General features: G+C 34.9%; 2 protein-coding genes and 1 pseudogene across 3 annotated transcripts; all 3 read left to right on the top strand.

Moving 5' to 3' along the window:
* The first annotated feature begins 3782 nt into the window (after positions 1-3782).
* On the top strand, positions 3783-7835 carry LOC147941310 (uncharacterized). The gene is made up of 2 exons (XM_087458463.1): positions 3783-4917; positions 6118-7835. The coding sequence occupies exons 1-2, from the start codon at positions 3783-3785 to the stop codon at positions 7833-7835; spliced, it is 2853 nt and encodes a 950-aa protein (XP_087314589.1).
* Positions 7836-9199: 1364 nt separating this feature from the next.
* Positions 9200-9694, top strand: LOC109125624 (defensin-like protein 266). The gene is made up of 2 exons (XM_019227613.2): positions 9200-9266; positions 9427-9694. The coding sequence occupies exons 1-2, from the start codon at positions 9209-9211 to the stop codon at positions 9621-9623; spliced, it is 255 nt and encodes an 84-aa protein (XP_019083158.1). The 5' UTR covers positions 9200-9208; the 3' UTR covers positions 9624-9694.
* Positions 9695-10434: 740 nt separating this feature from the next.
* On the top strand, positions 10435-12909 carry LOC104701132 (receptor-like protein CLAVATA2 pseudogene; annotated as a pseudogene). Its single transcript, XR_015562871.1, has one exon. The product of XR_015562871.1 is annotated as a receptor-like protein CLAVATA2 pseudogene (transcript).
* The last annotated feature ends 4260 nt before the right edge of the window (positions 12910-17169 follow it).

Here is a 17169-nt window from a genome sequence, read left to right on the forward strand (position 1 = left end):
TCGGTGGAATTTGTGGGAGCTCTTCCTGGACTTGTTGAATGCGGTCTGGCGTGTCCGCTACGTAGCCATCGCTCCCGGTGGTCTCCTCTTCTCTCATTTTTAAGATGTACTGCTCTTTGATGTTGGACTTCCTTTAAAAGCTCTCCTTGTTTCTTTCCTTGGATGCGCACCAAATGTTGAAAGACTGATACTAAAGATCGAGAATAATGATTTAAAGAGGGCAAAACAAAGGACTTTTATTGAGATAGTCAAAGATCGCTGAGTTAACAAGATATCCTGCTTTAAGCCGACCGGCTAATTACAGAATGATGTATGCTCAAATTGACTATTTAACTTAGTGCTAGAATCGGATTGTTTCCAAACTCCTACTCCAGGTTCCTTGATGCATTCTCCATGCCTATCTCTCGGTATTTATAGCTGATGGGACGTCTCACCCTCATACCTCAAGATCGATGTGGTACCGCTTAAGGGCAAGGTCGGTGATCGCCTCTTTGCAGGCTGTCGTTTAATGGGCTGTCCATCTTTATTGGGCCTTCTAGAAACTCTGTCGGTCCGATAAGGATGATCTGGTCAGTCAACGATTCTAAAGGTTAGGTTGACTATTCGGGAATGGGCTAGGTTGGAGGCATATTAAGGCAGGGTGAAACCCATATCCAACATAGGACTGGGCAGAAAAACGGAACTCAAAAAAACCAAACCGGAACCACCCCAAAAAACCAGTTCGGGTTGGTTATGGGTATGACCAACTGATACATAGGCTCCAAAACTATTCAGTATCAAGTATAATAAGATACAAAATACCTGAACTGATAGAGTATTTATTCTTTTGAGATCGGTTCTGAAATTTGAATCGGAACCAAATGTTTGTAATTATCCTATTGAGTAGTAACTACATAAACCCAATGGACCTGGACCCGATCTTGTTTTATCCGAACCCGGATTCTCAGTTTACAACCTGAATCTAAGATGCGTGGGCGGTGGATATATTATCATAAATCATCATTGTGAAGTTCCATGATATTGGGATGTGACGTCTCTTTGGGATACAATTCATTGGTGCCAGAGGCTGAAGTAGTAAACTTTGTTAAATACAATTCACAGTATCTGGCATATGAGGTATGCTTCGAGGGTGATTCCCACCTTTTGATCAAGACGTTTTAAAGATATAGGAGGACATTACATTTATTAATTTGGGCAAAGATGCATGCTATCAAATACTCTGGCATCTTAATTTCAATTAAGTTACTTCCCTTATGTCAATGTAAAACTTTAACGAAGCTGCTCATATTTTAGCTAGAAAACGCTCCTATAACAATATTTTATAATCAAGTTGTATTACTCTCCATCTAGGCTAGCTAACACCATATATGTTTGTACCATGATATTCAACGTTATCAATTAATAAAATACATGTCAAGAAAATATCCATTAAATTGAAGAAAAATGTACAAATTGTCATAATACAAAGAGGTTTTACATGTTTCTTCGAGAATCAATAGTAGACTCGTAGTATCAAAACCTAACAAAAAAAATAAAAAATAAACAAAGTCCTAGATATGGTGCTTGCAGAATAAGAAGTACAAACTATCGGATCACCATGCTAGAATGGATTCAGTGATTTCAATAGGATTAGCATGAGGCCATGGTAGAAGCGGGGGAGTATCATCAGCCTCCATAATTTTAAACAAGAAACTGAGACGTGCCTTATCAGCTCAATCAATCTCATCAAACGTCCGGTCTTGAACATGATCTCGACCTTTTTGAAGACGGATGCGGACAGAAGAAGAAAGAGCAGATTGGTTGATATAGAGCATGAGGATCATGATGCTGATGAAGCTGATTGTACAAGTATTATTTACCATTGTTGAAGAGAAGGTAGTGCGTTTAGGGTTTTCTTGGCTGTTGAATTGTTTGTAATGAATCATGAATGTATGAGAGCGTCGGTGTTCATATATATAGCCAAAGATAGACCTTAATACAAATTTGACTTGGATTTGTTTGCCTATTTTAATAAGGAAAAGAAGGAATAAGAATATCTTTATATTTACCGTACCTGATTGGATTATACACAATTTAATATCTCAAGGTGTATGATGTATGTATCTAACAGTTATCACATTACGATTATCTATTTTTTTTAATCGAAATTTGAAATTAGTTATGCATCTTTTTTTAAATTACAAACATTAGGATAATATAATAATATAAGGAGAAATTTTGCAAAAGGCAAATGTATAAGTTGAAAAGAAAATTCTAAAATGATAATTTATAAAGATTTAGCCAGCGTAACAACGCAGTATACTAAGAAATATTTGTTAAATTTTATTAGAAAGATTTGATAAATTATCAACAAAATTATCACTAGCTACGTGATATTAACTTCGAGACCATGTTCTGTTTTGTGTGCCCTTCGACGAACTTGATGTCATAGTTTCTTATCATTTCCGCAGCCGATGTCTTCATGAGTGAGCAAGAACAGTGGGCGGAGTCACAGTATAATCATGTGGATCAATTGATCCTGGTGAAATTTTAAATTTAGATAAAATTTTAAAGAAAAATCAAATTGATCTTGGTATAATAGCACAATTGATCCTGGTAAAATTTTTAAATCACATAATTGACCCTAATAATTTTTTTTGATCCTGATGTGATGATTTCCTAATTTCGCCACTGACCAAGAACGTTAACTTTTTCCCCAAGCTGGACCAACGTTAAACGCCAAGACCTTATATGAAGGTTCATTTCTTAACCTTCCACTGTATGAAATCATCTTCCACGTCATCTCTATTGACTTATATACCATAGTTTATATCTTGTATTTTAGGATATGTAAGATTCCTTTAGCTTACTAGACTAGTATACTAATTGTACAGTATATATAGGCTTGTACTATGACTATGGTTCATTAATGAGAAATAATCTTTTACATCAAAGTTAATATGGTATCAGAGCACTAACTAACTTTTTTGCTCTTATCTTCTTTCTCATTCGTAAAACCCAGAATCACCATTGATAAGAGCTTCAATTGAGCTCATCTTCTTCGTTCTTAAGCTTCACCCAGCTTGTTCATCTTCATCTTTTTGATTCAATTGCTCATCGAGACGATCATCTTCTTTAATGAGTGCTTCACGGCGTCAGATTTTATCAATCTCTTTCGCGAATCTTGTAACACTCATTGCTATCTTCTTCTAGCTGATTTCATTCGTTCGCGCTACATCTCATGTTTGCTTTCACTTGCCTATTTTGGTTATTGGATTGATTTCGATTGTTGCTCAGTATCGCACAATCTTGTTCTCTGATTCTGCTTTCGGTTATGGCTAATTCATCTTCTTCGATAGATCATTACGCAAATCCTTACTTCCTCCACAGCTCAGATCATGCGGGGATGAATATTGTATCTGATCGTCTCACGTCTAGAGCTGATTTCTATTCTTGGAAGAGATCAATGTGTATTGCTCTTAATGTCAGAAACAAACTTGGTTTTATTGATGGTAAGATTCGTAAACCTCCTGAGGATCATCAAGATTTTGGATCATGATCACGGTGTAATGATATGATCAACACTTGGATTATCAATTCTGTGGATAAAAATATTGGTCAGAGTTTGCTGTATATCTCCACTGCTGAGGGAATCTGGAATAATTTGATGTCCCAATTTAAGCAAGATGATGCTCCTAGAGTGTTTGAGCTAGAGCAGAAATTGAACTCTTTGCAGCAGGGATCTATGGATGTTACTTCCTACTATACAATGTTAGTCACTCTTTGGGAAGAGTATAAGAACTATGTCGAACTACCGGTTTGTACCTGTGGCAAATGTGAGTGTAATAGCCACTCTTTGGGAAAAGCTACAACAAAGGAGTCGTGTTACTAAATTTTTGATGGGGTTGAATGCTTCTTATGAATCCACTCGAAGACACATCCTCATGCTTAAGCCAATACCAAATATTGAAGAGGCTTTCAACATGGTTACTTTTGATGAACGACAGACGAACATCACACCTAAGCCAAACAATATGATTTTTCAGGCTTCTGCTCCCATAGAGGTCCCTATCTCTGTACCATCTCAGGTATCCGATACACATCAGGTCTCCTACACTGGCTCTTATGACAATATGACATTTGCAGTTCAGAATCAGAATCACTATAGGCCACGAGGACCAAGACCTGTTTGCACCCATTGTGGTCAAAATGGACATGTTATCCAAAAGTGTTTTAAATTGCATGGATATCCCCCATGTTACATTCCTGGATTCAAGAGTAGTCTGGCCAATTATCAGGGAAGTCAAGGAAGTCAACGTCCAGCAATGTCGTCTACACAATTCAGAGGACATACGTCTTCTAATCCTCGACCAATGACACATGTTGTGGCCAATGTGATAACTGAGTCTTCTTCCACTCCAACTACGAATGTTGTGGTTAATCTTGATGTCAGCACAATGAGTAATGATCAAATTACTTCTTTGATTCAACAACTAAATACAAAGGTTAAGCTTTCAGAGGCTCCAACATCATCTTCACAAGCCTCGTCTATTACAGAGCATGGTGCTATGGCAATCCAATCATCTTCTGGTATCCATTCCTGTCCTACTGTTTTTCCTTATTCTTCACTTCGTTTTGAAGACAATCGACTTACTTTTCAACATCAATGTCTTTCTTCTTTATCAAAAACTATTCATCATGGTAGTTGGATCATTGACACTAGTGCTACTAGCCATGTTTGCTCTGATCTGACCTTTTTTAATGACACAGTAACAGTTTCTGGAGTCACAATCTCTCTGTCGAATGAAGCTAGAGTGGATATCACACACTGTGGCACTGTGCATTTGTCCAAATCACTCATATTGCATGATGTTTTGCATGTTCCATCTTTAAGATTCAATTTAATTTCTATTAGTAGCTTACTACAACATAATCATGGTTATGCTCATTTTTACCCTCATTCATGTTACCTTCCGGAGTCTTACAACCTGAAGCATCGTCACCTACACATATCTCTCTATCCGCATTGCTTCCGCATTTCTCTGGATCCTTGAAGGTTGATGGACATCTTTGGCATCAACGCCTCGGACACCCATCTACAGACAAGTTAAAAGTTCTTTCTGGTACTTTGTCTTTACATGTGTCTTCTCTTGTTGATTAGAGTCATTGTCCAGTCTGTCCGTTAGCTAAATAGAAACGTCTTCCTTTTGAGTCCAACAATCATTTGTCTTCACAACCATTTGATCTTCTCCACTTAGATATTTGGGGTCCTTTTTCAACTGAGTCTATAGAGGGTTTTAAGTACTTTTTAACAATAGTAGATGATTGTATACAAGCAGTTTGGGTTTATCTTCTATGAAATAAAAGTGAAGTTACTACTGTTTTTCCTACTTTTATGAAATACTCCCTCTATCCCACAAAGATTGATGTTTTGGGATATTTTTTTGTCCCACAAAGATTTCTGTTTTGTAAAATTCAAGAAGTAATCATGGAAAATATTTAAAATTTTGAATTGTTATTGGTTTAAAATTAAATAATATATTTTTAGTCAAAAAAAATATATATATTTAAACTCAATAATCATTGTTTTCTTAAAATGTGTACAAAATTCTAAACATCAATCTTTTAGGGACAGAGGGAGTATGTTTTTATTCAATATAGAACGAATATTAAAGCTATCCGTACTGATAATGCTCTTGAGCTTGCTTTCGCTGACTTGGTTAAAGAACATGGCATGATCCACCAGTTTTCTTGTGCATATACCCCTCAACAAAACTGTTGTTGAGCGCAAACACCAGCATCTGCTTAATGTTGCACGAGCCTTATTGTTTCAATATAATGTTCCTTTAGTGTATTGGAGTGATTGCTTGCTTACTGCAGTTTTTCTTATCAATAGAACTCCATCTGTTTTACTAAAGAAGCAACCTGATTATCAATTTCTCAAATCCTTTGGTTGTTTATGCTATGTTTCTACTTTACAAAAGGATCGACACAAGTTTAGTCCTAGAGCTGATCGATGTGTCTTTCTAGGATACTCTTTTGGCTATAAAGGGTATAAGGTCTTACACTTAGATAGTAATGTCATCTCGATTTTCCGGAACATTGTTTTTCATGAAAATATTTTTCCTTTCAAATTAGAACATGTTCCTGCTAATTCTACTGATATATTTGATAGTGTCATTTTGCCATTATCTCTTCCTCTTAGCATAGATCATTATCATCATATTGCACCTCTTCCATCCTCATCCTCTACTTTACCATCTCATATTCATTCTCATCAACCATCATCACAATCCTCCAGTTCTAGCGATCTTCGTTTGGTCACTGAGATTGTGCCTGCAGAAACGACCACTGTTTCATCATTGAATGCCAGACCAAAGCGAACATCTAAGGTACCGAGTTATTTATCTGACTATCATTGCTCTCTTACTCAAATTTCTCCCCCATCTTCTCCTATCACTTTTACCACTCCATATCCTATTTCCTCTCATCTTACTTACACAAATTTCAAACCATCATATCAAGCATATATTCTTTCTGTTTCCATCGAAACAGAACCAAAGAATTTTCAACAGGCCATTGCTTCTGTATATTGGATGAAACCCATGAATGTGGAAATGGATTCTATGAAGGCTGCTGAAACGTTTAGTGTTGTTTCACTACCACCTGGTAAGAATGTGGTGGGTTGTAAATGGGTTTACACCATCAAATACTATGTTGATGGTTCCATAGAGCGGTACAAGGCACGTTTAGTTGCCAAAGGCTTTACACAACAGGAGGGTGTGGATTACTTTGACACCTTTTCTCCGGTTGCACGATTGGCAAGTGTGAAACTTCTTTTGGACTTAGCGGCCAAGAAAGGTTGGAGTTTAACTCAAATGGATGTTACTACTGTCTTTTTGCACAGTGACTTAGATGAGGAGATATACATGAGTTCACCTCAAGGCTACACTCCACCTCCTGGTACTTCTCTTCCTCCTAATGCAGTGTGTAAGCTCCATAAGTCTACATATGGCTTAAATCAGGCTTCAAGCCAATGGTACAAATGTTTCTCGAAGGCACTTCTTGATGATGGCTTTATTCAGTCTCATGCTGATAACTCAATGTTTGTCAAGGAGCAAGGTACTTCTTACACTGCCTTACTGGTTTATGTAGATGACATCCTTATTGCGAGTAACAATGACATGGTTGTTACTACGGTTAAAGCTACTCTTGCTAACCAGTTTAAGATCAAGGATCTTGGCCCTGCAAAGTTCTTTCTTGGTTTGGAGATAGAAAGGAACGCAGAGGGTATATCAGTTTGTCAGAGGAAGTATTGCTTAGACTTATTGGCTGATGCAGGTCTATTAGGTTGTAAGCCTAAATCTGTTCCGATGGATCCTAAGGAAGAATTGACTAAAGAGACTGGTGTTCTTGTATCGGATGGACGACCATATAGAGAATTAATTGGCAGATTACTCTACTTGTGTATCACTCGTCCTGATATCACGTTTGTTGTTCATCGGTTTAGTCAGTTTCTCTCATGTCCTACTGATGTCCACTTTCAAGCGGCTCGGAACGTCCTCAAGTATCTGAAGAGCAATCCTGGTCAAGGACTATTTTACTATGCAAATTCCAAAATTTGCTTAAATGGCTTTACTGATGCAGACTGGAGAACCCGCAAGGACTCCCGGAGATCTATCTCTGGTATGTGTATCTTTCTCAGCACCTCTTTGATATCTTGGAAATCGAAGAAACAGGATATCGTGAACTCCAACAGTACTGAAGCAGAGTACAAAAGTATGGCTCAGACGACAAAAGAGCTACTTTGGTTTCAACAGATGCTTTGCGACCTGCGTATTACACCTACTTCTTAAGCTAAGTTGTTTTGTGACAACAAATCTGCTTTACATATTGCGAGCAATGATGTCTTCCATGAGTGGACGAAGCACGTTGAGATTGATTGTCATACTACACGTGAACAGGTTAAAAAAATGTTTTCTCAAACTTTTCCATCTCGGTTCTGAAAACCAACTCGCTGATATTCTTACGAAACCTTTACAACCTTGACCGTTTCACCATCTGCTTCAGCGCATGTCGATTTCAAGCCTATATTCCTCAAAGGAAATATTGGATTGAGGGGGGTATATTAACTTATATACCATAGTTTATATCTTGTATTTTAGGATATGTAAGTTTCTTTAGCTTACTATACTAGTATACTAATTGTACAGTATATATAGGCTTGTACTATGACTATGGTTCATTAACGAGAAATAATCTTTTACATCAAAGTTAATAATCTCCTCAAACAAATTTCATCATCGAGTACTCAGTTCCCACTTGGAAGCACGTCTGGCTTTGCCAGTGACTTGCGGTTAAATGGAACTGGTGGGTATAACCTTAGCGTCTAACACACGGCACCGTCTAGATAACCTCAGCATCTTCCTGTTAATATATATCTTTCCGGATCTTGTTTATTGATTCAGGGTTCTTGGACAGTGGCCAGAAGAACCAACTGAGAGCTGAACTGGTTGTGTCTCTTGCCGCTATCAAGTAACCCAAAATAGTGTCTCTGACGAATTTATCGCGCTATTCGGTTTCATGTGCTTATATTTAGTCGTGTGCACTGTCCAGAGTCAAATGTATGTCAAAACGTCAATGTCCTCTTCTCTTGAGTGATGATGACTCCCATGACAGCAAAAAGAATCGTAAGAGTGTTTTGAAGAGCGATTTAGGTTTTAGAATCGGAGAAAAACGAACGATAAATATAAGTAAAATCTTACACATTAGTGTCTTCTCTATATTAATTAATTATGACATTTTTGTCACCGTTCGTTTTAATAGGATATATATTTACTTTTTAAACAATTAAAACATCAATTTCCTAATTATACATGATTAATGGGAATAATATCTTAATCGATATCGTTGATCGGAGATTTTTTTCTTTCAAAAGTCAAAACTATATATAGAGAGTTCATGTCAAAATATAGTATATGAAAATCTTCCAAATCTTCTGCATTAAACCTGTCGATGCAATAACTTATACATGTCATAAATTTATACGTTTGTATAATGAGAATCAATATTGTTTTTAATTGGCAACAAATCAGCTTATTTCACACGTAAAATGGTATATATATATATATATCAATACTGTTTTTAATTGGCAACAAATCAGCTTATTTCACACGTACAATTGTATAAATATACGTCTGTCTAATGAGAACCAGTATTATCATCAGAAATGGAGAACATGGTGTTCATGAAAGTTGTTTTTTTTGCCTTCTTGTTGTCCCTCTCATGTGAGTCCATCTTTCAACTTTAAATTTAATTCCATCGTGTTTTTAATCTTTAACGATTAATTGTAATGAGTCACAGTTACCGATCTTGAAGATTCATACTATGTTTATGTTATGTGCATATATATGTCTTAATGTCTTCTTTTTTATAATGATTATATAGGTTTGATGGAGGGAGAAGCAAGAGTTAGTGGAAAAATGAAAGATGTAACAATACAACGTGGAGGATCTTGCACCAACGACAATACTTGTCACGATACATGTCCGGGATGTAAGAACACACAATGTATTTTCAGCCAGTGTGTTTGTTCTGAATGTAACACTCCACGAACAAGTTTACGTGTTGAATCTCATACGTAAACTTATTTCTATTATTTACCCAAATTTGTGATGACAAGATACTAATAAGAAACATATTTGTTTTTATTTGAGTATTTTTCTCATAGTATAGGTCAACCTTTACAAAAATCAACCATAGACCTCATATAAACTGTAGAAGTAATAAAACCCTTGAAAGTATAAGACAATCTTATAAAACATCAGACAATTCTCAAACAATATTAAACTGAGTGTTTTTTTTTTTTCAAAATTATTATTTTCCCTTCTTTGATCTAAAGTCCAAAACTTTAATTCGTTTAAAATTGTAAATTAATGTTTGGACGTTATTATCATTATTATTTTGTAATGGATGTACTTTATTTAAGCAGCGTTTGCACACAAAAAAAAAAAAAAAAAAAAAAAACCAACCTTGGAAGCAGAATAATTATTAGTGTTTGAGATTAGTTTGGTGCCATTTAAGTAGAGGGTCTACACCCATTTAGGCATTTCAAAAATTCAGTTCAGTTTCGTGTATTTATATTGAGAATGAAAATACATAAAATATCACAAATATCTAGAAAAAATAAATATTGGTTACTTTACCCAAATATAACCGAAAATATCCAAATTATGGAAAACTAATATATTTAAATTTATAATTCTATTTTATGTATCTATACTATTAAAAATGTAAATATAACTAATATTTTTAAATGTATACTTTTATTTCGGATATTGATTCAGCTGAGGTTCAGTTTAAAAAAAATTTGAATAAGAAATTTAGAATCCAAAAATTGACAAAAATTGGTTGGGATATAGAGTTTCATGCTTTACTGATTAGTCTCCTAATTATTAAATTGGAATGTAATAAGAATGTTCTCACTGTCTTTAATCTTCCACTCACATTTCCACTACCACTGCAAAGAGCCAAAGAGACGTCGCTGCGATTCACCCCTGAGACCTTCTCAATTTACTTGCCACTTAACGTAAATTTCGTCTTCTCCATTGAGCTATGAACATACTGAAGATTGCAGATTTCACTCTCTTCTTCCTCTACTTCGTCTCCTCTCCCGCGTCGCTTCTAGCTCAATCCCAGCTTCCCGACATCGACCCACAAGATAAAGCATCTTTACTGATATTCAGGGTTTCTATTCACGACATAAATCGAAGCTTATCGACATGGTACGGCTCATCTTGTTCTAACTGGACAGGTCTAGCTTGTCACAATCCGACCGGAAAAGTTCTCTCTCTCACTTTATCCGGTCTGAATCTCTCCGGTGAGCTTCACCCATCGCTCTGTAAGCTCTCTTCTCTTCAAAGCTTGGACCTTTCTCGGAACAATTTCTCTGGAAACGTACCTTCTTGCTTTGGTTCGTTGCGTAATCTTAGGGCACTTAATCTTAGCCGGAACGGATTCGTTGGTTCGATTCCTGACACATTCGTGAGTCTTAAGGAGCTTAGAGAAGTTGTTCTTAGTGAGAATAGAGATCTAGGCGGCGTGATTCCTCACTGGTTTGGGGGTTTCTCGATGAATCTTGAGAGAATTGATCTTAGTTTCTGCTCGTTTCTTGGAGAGTTACCTGAGAGCTTGCTGTATTTGAAGTCTCTTAACTACTTGAATCTTGAGAGCAATAACTTGACTGGTACACTTAGAGATTTTCAGCAGCCGTTGGTGGTTCTTAATCTTGCTTCAAATCGGTTTTCTGGTACACTGCCTTGTTTCTACTCCTCTCGTCCTTCTCTTAGTGTTCTGAATCTGGCTGAGAATTTGTTGGTTGGTGGGTTACCTTCTTGTTTGAGTTCTTTAGTAGAGCTGAGTCATTTGAATCTATCCTTGAATGGCTTTAACTACGAGATATCTCCAAGGCTTATGTTTTCAGAGAAGCTTGTGATGTTGGACTTGAGTCACAACGGGTTTTCAGGTCGTCTTCCTAGCAGAATCTCTGAAACAACTGAGAAATTGGGTTTGGTACTTCTTGACCTTTCTCACAATAGGTTTTCTGGTGATATACCGTTGAGGATTACTGAGTTGAAGAGGTTACAAGCATTGCGTCTCTCTCACAATCTTCTAACCGGAGATATCCCGGCTAAGATTGGGAATCTGACGTATCTCCAGGTCATTGATCTTTCCCACAACGCATTAACCGGCTCGATACCGCTCAACATTGTTGGTTGCTTTCAGTTGCTTGCTCTGATGATTAGTAACAACAACCTCTCTGGCGAAATACAACCAGAGCTTGATGCTTTGGACAGTCTGAAGATACTTGACATAAGCAATAATCATATTTCAGGTGAGATACCACTTACTTTGGCTGGTTTGAAGTCTCTTGAGATTGTGGATATCAGTTCCAACAACCTCTCAGGAAACCTGAATGAAGCCATTACCAAATGGTCCAATCTCAAATATCTCTCTCTTGCCCGGAACAAATTCAGTGGAACCCTTCCTTCTTGGCTGTTCAAGTTTGATAAAATCCAAATGATTGACTACTCCAGCAACAGGTTCTCCTGGTTCATACCGGACGATAACTTAAACAGCACACGCTTCAAAGATCTTCAGGCCGCCGGAGAAGAAAGATCCGTAGAGCCACCAGGGAAAGTAGAGATCAAAATATCAGCAGCTGTGGTTGCCAAAGACGAACTAAGCTTCAGCTACAATCTATTATCCATGGTTGGGATTGATCTCTCTGACAATCTATTACACGGAGAGATCCCAGAAGCTTTGTTCAGACAGAAGAATATTGAGTACTTGAACTTGTCCTACAACTTCCTTGAAGGTCAGCTTCCACGTCTAGAGAAGCTGCCAAGGTTAAAGGCCTTAGATCTTTCACACAATTCTCTGTCAGGTCAAGTCACCGGAAACATCTCGGCTCCTCCAGGACTCACACTTCTGAACCTATCTCATAACTGTTTCTCTGGAATCATTACCGAGAAAGAAGGGCTTGGGAAGTTTCCAGGGGCTTTGGCTGGAAATCCGGAACTTTGTGTAGAATCTTCTGGGAGCAAGTGTGATCCGGCTAATATTGATGCATCACAAGAGGAAATATATCAAAACGAATTGGTAGAAGGACCGATATCGATTTGGATATTTTGCTTGAGCGCGTTTATTAGCTTCGATTTTGGAGTGCTAGGTATCTTCTGCTCGGCTCGTGCTCGGAGTTATATTTTTCAGACCAAAGCTTAAACTCTACAGATTGATTGATGTGTATATTCAGTTGTAACTCGCATATGTATGTTTGTTGGTCTGAGATGTGAAGTGGAAATGCTCGCATTTAACTATAATCTCTCGGTTTCATTCACTTGTGTATATAGTTTGAACGGTTTCTTCTTATACTCCTTTTGTTTATTACTCACTAGGTTTTGAACCCACGGGTATGTTTGAACGGTTTCTTCTTATACTCCTTTTGTTTATTACTCACTAGGTTTTGAAGCTACACGTGGGTTTATTTGATATATTTTCATGAAAATTATATATGATTAATGACGGTAATGAAATATTATCTTATAAAAAGTTTAAATTAGTATTAAAGACAAAATTAAATTTCAGATACATAATTTTAAAAAATATAAAAATCAGTTGTGTTATAAAATCAAATCTGATAAAAAAAACCCATAAATTTAACTTGATGTCCTGGCGAAGCGGATCAAACTGGTGACCTCACATATCCTAAACCATTTCTTTGACCACCTATGTTTATAAATCGAAAAAAATTTATAATCATGAATTTATCTCATTTTTCATATTTAATTGATAGCTACAACCTATGTTTTCGTGTTTTTTATTCAATGTTTCTTATTCTTCATATTAATTTATTGTAATTTTCATTGTCAAATTTTATGGTAATTGTCATCGTTACTTTTACCGTCCGGTTCTTTGTTATACTCATCTTATTTTTCTTCTTCCTCGTCAACATCTTCACATTCTTCCACTGAAAAACCTTTTTTTAGACTACCACACAATTTGTTAACCATCAAACTCCAAGACCAAAATCATTTCTTTTCTCATAAAATTTGTGCAATTCATGAAGACCAGCATAGTCAACACATGCACCCAATTATTGATAATTTCATCCATATACTTATTCGGTTTTAGATCCACACGTATTGAAACTTCTCAAACTAAAATCCTTACTTGTAGAGAAAGTATTTACTTGCAGAGAAAGTAATATAAACAAATGTATAGTTAAAACAACTTTTCGTCGATCCTTCCTCTTTAAACTCAAATAACATTAAATTAAGGTCTTGCGACGTCAAACCTTCTTTCTTAGACTTAAAAATACAATTTTTACTGCAGGAATATCAAATCAACTGTAAAGTCATACACAAAAATATGTTTTACAGCTCATAAGAGATATAAAACACAAATGAAGAAAAGTAAGATATTTTCAAGATATTAAAAAAATTTGATATATAATATTTAGTAATTCTTAAACTTTTAATTTTTTAATAGAGATAAAATTTTAAAAGTTTAACATATTATAATTATTGAAACTTTTAAAAATTTCAAATATTATAAATTTTTAAACTTTATAGGATGTTAAAAATATTATAAATACCTCCATAGAAAGATTAAAATATTCTAAATATTTAAACTCTATAAGAAGTTTAAGTATTATTATTATTTAACTCTCAAAATTTAAAACATGTTTTTATGTATGACTTTGTAGATGATTTATTATTGTTTCTGTAAAATTATTTTTGGGTCAAAAGAAGAAGGATTGACGTTGCAAGATCTTGATTTGATGTTGTTTGATATATAATATTTAGTAATTCTTAAACTTTAAAATTTTTAGTAGAGATTAAATATTTAAAATATTTTAAACTGTAGATGTAGTTTAAATATTTGTAACATTTTTTTCTTTTAGAGTTAAATATTAATGACACTTTAACATTTTATAGAGTTTAATTAGTTATAATATTTTAAACTTTTTATGGAGGTATTTATAATATTTTTAAACATTCTCTAAAGTTTAAATATAAACCTTTAAAAAATTTTAATTTGTTAAAAAAAATCAAATAAAACTTTTAAATTTGGAAACCTGATATATCAAGCTTCCTGATAATTTATAGTTAAAAACATATTAGTTTTATTTATAATGGTTCTCAGCCATTGTCTAAAATTTTTTAGCCGATGTGGGACGTTGTACATATTTCTTTTATTTCTATAGATTTTACTTTATTTTTCTAAATTTTTTTAATAATATAGATTACTACTATATTTCCAAAAATATTAATTAGTTAAATATCTAATTCTTGTCGGTTGTTTTAAATCCTATATGGACACCTTTTGGAGTTTATAGCTTCAAATTTTAATTAGTATAGATATAATATTTCAAAATTTCTATGAAGGTTAAGAAATTGTAATATTTTAAAACATTTATGAAGTTTAAATATTTTTAATATTTGAACCTTTTAAAGGTTTCAATATAAATAAAATTTTAAACTTTAAAAACCTTTTAAAAGCTAATAATTTAAAAGTTATAATATTTTGAAACCTTTTAAAAGCTAAGACTTTTAGAATTTCAATATTTATAATATTTTAAAATTTTAAAAGGTTTCGAAATATAATATTTGATAAATCAAGTTTTCCTGCTCATTCGTTGTTGGAAACATATTAATCTTATTTATACTGGTTCTGAACCATTGTCTAAAAATTTTCTACTCGATGTGGGACGTTGTACGTAGTTCTTTTATTTCCATAAATTTCCTTTTTCTAAAAGTTCTTAATACAGAAAATTCCAGAATTTTTTAAAAAATGTTAATGAATGACATGTCAAATCCTGATTGGTTGTTTAAAATAATTTTTAATATACAAAATTCTGTAAATTTTTAAAAATGTTAATTAGTGACACGTCAAATTCTGATAGATTGTTTAAAATCCTATGTGGACAGCCTTAGAAGCTTATAGCTCATACTTTTATTTGGTATAGATTCCTTCCTTCTTTATCTGTTTGATGGCAGTCTTGGCTAGGCCTGGGCATTTGGGTACCCGATCGGGTTCGGGTTCGGATCTTCGGATGTTCGGATTTTCGGATGTACACATATTAAACCCGATCAAGTATTTTATAGAATCGGGTCGGGTTCGGGTCGGGTTCGGGTCGGATGTATTCGAATTAGGGTATTTTCGGATTTACACGAAATCCAAATTTGGCGACGGATATCCGATATGGTTCGGGTATTTTTATCCGAAATTGATAAAAATACCCGATATTCTTGAAACTAATCGAAATTAAGTAAAAAATCCGAAATCAAAAGTCTTATATGAATTGAAATACTGAACTGAGAGTTAAAGTTTTAAAGAGATAAAAAAGTAAAACCAAAACTAAGTTTAAAGTCTTAGAGATGAGTAAGTAGAGAAGTAAAAAACAATCATATCATCTCATCTTCTTCATCCAAACGATCCCAATTGCCGACTTACAAAAACAATCATCTCATTAGAACCCCTCTTCTTCTTTAACCACTTAGAGAGTTAGAGTTTCAAACTCTGAAAAGAAAATGACAAACAAAAAAAGTATTAGAAATTGTATCTTAGTAATCAGCATCAAACAAATAGACAAAAGAAAAAATACATCTTTCAAGCTCATCTTCAAACTCAACTTCTGCAAGAATCTGTGCATTTGTAAGAACCTTTTCTTCAAAATGAATATCTTGTTTTAACCATTGTTCAATACACATCAAAACCTCCACCATGTAGTGTGTAAGACAGCTTCTATATGGTTCTATTATCCTTCCACTAGTGCTAAAAGCACTTTCAGAAGCAACTAAAGAAACCTGCATAGCAAATAAATCTCTAGCCATCTTGGATAAAATGAGATACCTTGCACTGTTGACTTTCCACCAAGAGAGAATATCATACTCAATGCCCATAATCAATTCAGGATTCTCTACTTCTTCTCTCAAATAAGTTTCCAATTCATTAGTATCTCTAACTCCTATCTTTCTAAGCAATGTATCATACTTCTGCTCCATTGGGTTATAACCATCAAATTCATCTTCCATTGAGTCGAATAACCCATCTGTTTGCCTCACATCAGTAGCCGGAGATGATGATTGAGACTGACCGGATGCTTGAGATGTTGAATTAGCATATCTTTCACTATACTCCGCATACATCGCACGCATGACAATCAAAATCGAATCATTCAACCCCTTAGCCGTTGTACTATCTTCTCCATACAGCTCCGCAAAACACAAATTTGCAAACTCCATCTTCTTTCTCGGATCAAAAACACTAGCAATTACCAACATACTGTTTATGTTCTTGATGCCATCCCAATATTTGTCAAATTTCTTATACATCTTCTCGGCATTAACCTTCACGTCAGCATCGGTATTAAGACAGAGTAACTGAAGCTTCATTGCAATGTTTACTATCTCACCATAGCACTTATGTGCATTCAAAGTAGTGGAGGCAGAAACTACCAATGTAGCCTGATAGAAAACATTAAGAAACTTCACAAACCTTTCTATTTTACGCCAATCATTCGTCAAAGGAGGTCCTAGCCTTTTTTCTCCATTATCATACCCAAAGAAATAATCATTGTAGAGCTTATCTTCGCACTCCATCCTATCAAATGCTCCTTTGAACTTA

The sequence above is a fragment of the Camelina sativa genome, chromosome 7 (genome assembly GCF_030686135.1).
Source record: "Camelina sativa cultivar CO46 ecotype springtype chromosome 7, ASM3068613v1".
Classification (NCBI taxonomy): Eukaryota; Viridiplantae; Streptophyta; class Magnoliopsida; order Brassicales; family Brassicaceae; genus Camelina; species Camelina sativa.